The sequence below is a fragment of the Chaetura pelagica genome, unplaced genomic scaffold (assembly GCF_000747805.2).
Source record: "Chaetura pelagica isolate M959 unplaced genomic scaffold, ChaPel_1.0 scaffold528, whole genome shotgun sequence".
In the NCBI taxonomy this organism is placed as follows: Eukaryota; Metazoa; Chordata; class Aves; order Apodiformes; family Apodidae; genus Chaetura; species Chaetura pelagica.
Genome location: NW_009954306.1, coordinates 273596 through 276764, shown reverse-complemented (window position 1 = coordinate 276764; position 3169 = coordinate 273596). Strand labels below are relative to the sequence as shown.

Genomic DNA, 3169 nt, shown 5'->3' with positions numbered 1-3169 from the left:
TGCTCCGCCCCCTCATCCTGCTCCTCCCCTTCATCCTCCTCCTCCCCTTCATCCTCCTCCCCTTCATCCTCCTCCCCTTCATCCTCCTCCCCTTCATCCTCCTCCCCTTCATCCTCCTCCCCTTCATCCTCCTCCCCTTCATCCTCCTCCCCTTCATCCTCCTCCCCTTCATCCTCCTCCTCCTCACCCTCCTCCTCCTCCTCACCCTCCTCCTCCTCCTCACCCTCCTGCAGGCCACCGTGGGCTCCACCAACCTTCTCCAGATGATGTACAAGGAGCCTGCTCGATGGTCCTACACCTTCCAGACCTTCTCCTGCCTGAGCCGGCTGAAGGCCCTGCTGGAGCCCCCTCCCCCCAGCTTCCCCACCCCCCCAGTCCGGGTCTTTGAACGTTCCATCTACAGCGACAGGTACCCACCCCCCCACACCTCCCCCTGTAAAAAAGGGAAGGAAAAGGGATTCAGGGGAAGCAGGAGCAGCCCAGCTGGTGTCCCCTGGGACCCCCAGGGTCAGCAGAGACACCATCCCCAGTGAAGTGCAGAGTGATGATTAATTATAAGAATGTGCTTGTGGGATAATTGGGGGGCTTTGTTGTCCCCCCACATCATTTTTGCTGGTGGTTCCATCCTCATCCGTGCCAGGAGGTCCCTGGAAGTCCCATGGGTGATGGGGCTCAGTGCTGGGGAGCTGGGCTGGGCTGTCCCCCAGCATCATCAAATCCTAGAATCCCAGACTGGAGGGACCTTAGAGATCATCGAGTCCCAACCCCCTGCATGGGCAGGGACACCTCCCACCAGCCCAGGCTGCTCCAAGCCCCATCCAACCTGCCCTTCAACACCCCCAGGGATGGGGCAGCCACAGGTGCCCTGCCCAACCTGGGCCAGGCTCTCACCACCCTCACACCAAAGAATTCCCTCCTCATCTCCAACCTCCATCTCCCTCTCCCACTTTTCATCCATCCCCCTCATCCCATCCCTCCCTGCCCTTGTCCCAGGTCCCTCCCCAGCTTTCCTGGAGCCCCTTCAGGCACTGGCAGCTGCTCTAAGGGCTCCCTGGAGCCTTCTCTTCTCCAGGCTGAACACCCCACCTCTCCCAGCCTGGCTCCAGAGCAGAGCTGCTCCAGCCCTCCCATCATCTCCATGGCCCTAATGACCAATAAACCCCCACTGAGATTTTTTTTTTCTAATCCTGCCCCTGATCACCCTGCATGACCCCCCCAATCAAGGATTCCCACTGCAACTAAATGCCTCTGGTTCCTGGTTTGGTGCAAAAAGAGGTGGGAGGAGGGAAAAAGGGGCTGTGAAGTTGCCTGGACTTGGGGATGTCTTGGTGGTGCCAGCTGCCCCATCCTGACCCAACCCATCCCAACCCATCCTCCTGTGCCTTTCCAGGTATGTCTTTGCCAAGAACCTGTTTGAGGTTGGGCACCTGCAGCCTCTGGAGTGGGCAATTTACCAGGACTGGCACAGCTTCCTGCTCCAGCAGCTGGGCCCCCGGGCCACCCTCCAGGGCTTCCTCTACCTGCGGGCTGAGCCCCAGGTGGGTCCAGGTGTGGGGGGCTGGGGACCCGGGGGGGTCTGGCTGTGCTCAGAGCACCTGGGAATGCTGACATGTTGGGGTTTGGCTGCAAAGGGATGGTCTGGGGCAGCCTGGGAATGGCAGGGGGAGTTTTGTTATGAAGTGGGGCTTGGGGAGGGAGGGCTGTGGTGTGTTCTGGGAATGCTGGATGCCCATCCCTCCCATTCCCCTCCCATCCTTCCCACCTCCTACTGACCTTCCTGTTAACTTCCCATCTCTGCTGTGTCCAGTTAACCTCCTGTCTCTCCCATTAACCTCCTTTTAACCTTCCCTCTTCCATTAATCTCCCATTCACGTCCCATCTCCCCCTTTATGTCCCACGTCCCCTGGTAATCTCCCATTACCCTCCCATCTCTCCCAGTATCACCCCGCCTCTCCTGTTAATCTCCTTCTAACCTTCCCTCTCCTGCTAATCTCCTGTTAATCTCCCCTTCACATCCCACCTGTCCCGTGTACGTCCCTCTCTCCCGGTACAGACGTGCCTGGAGCGGCTGCGCCGGCGCGCGCGGAGCGAGGAGAGCGGGATCCAGCTGGGGTACCTGCAGCAGCTCCACTCCCAGCATGACCAGTGGCTGCTGGAGAAAACCACCGAGTGAGTCCAGACCGACACCCCGACCCACCCTGCCAGGGTTTTGGGGTGACTCCCCTGGGTTTTGGTGGGGGGTTTATTGTGGTTTAACCCCTTCTTTTCTCCCTCCCTTCTCCAGGATCCACTTTCCTGACATGAAGAACGTGCCCGTCCTGGTGCTGGATGTGGACAAGGACTTTGAGCACAACGTGGCCACAAGGGATGTTCTCATGGCACAGGTGGGCACGGCTGAGGTGGCATCTGTGGCACCTCCTGCCTCCTGTGGCACCTCCTGCCTCCCGTGGCACCCCGTGCTGCTGGGAGTGCCGGGAGCACCCACAGAGCCCTTCAGGCCCCTGAGCTTCCACCTCATCCTCATTTTTCCATGGAAAAAACCCATTTCCAAATCCTTTGTCCAAGCTGTTTTAAACCGTGGCCATCCCGGTGACATCCCAGTGCCATCCAAGTGCCATCCCCATGCCATCCAGGCACCATCCCAGCACTAGCCAAGTACCATTCCAGTGCCATCCTGGTGCCATCCCGCACCATCTGAGTGCCGTCCTGGCATGATCCAAGTGCCATCCCAGCACCATCCTGGTACCATCCTGACACAATCCAAGTACCATCCTGGTGCCATCCTGGTACCATCCTGGTGCCATCCCGGCCTGATCCAGGTGCCACCCTGGCATGATCCAGGTGCCATCCCAGTGCCATCCCAACACCACCCCTTGGCTTCTCCCTACAGGTGGAGGCGTTTGCCACGAGGCTTCGAGCTGCTTTGCCCTCACACCCTGCCCCTCTCTGAGCAGAAGCCCCATCCCTAGTACTGGTACCCGTGGGAAAGGGGCATCACCCTCGTGAGCTCCAGCTGAAGATTCCAAGGCCAAGGGACATCCTGGTCCCCAGTTGTCCCCTCCCGGGGGGTATGGAAGGCACTGCAGGATGGTTCAAGGTGGATCATCGTGGACACAGACAAGGAAGGAGCTTTTTGGGGGGGAGGTTCCCCAGGCTCTTGGGGGGGGGG

General features: G+C 59.6%; 1 protein-coding gene across 1 annotated transcript in view; it reads left to right on the top strand.

The window, feature by feature from the left end:
* DGUOK (deoxyguanosine kinase) overlaps positions 1-3169 on the top strand; it is a 26423-nt gene that overhangs the window by 3084 nt on the left and 20170 nt on the right. The window contains exons 3-6 of the mRNA XM_010003941.1: positions 234-409; positions 1391-1538; positions 2054-2169; positions 2285-2384. Coding sequence (XP_010002243.1) covers positions 234-409; positions 1391-1538; positions 2054-2169; positions 2285-2384 — 540 coding nt within the window. The remainder of the gene's footprint in view (positions 1-233; positions 410-1390; positions 1539-2053; positions 2170-2284; positions 2385-3169) is intronic.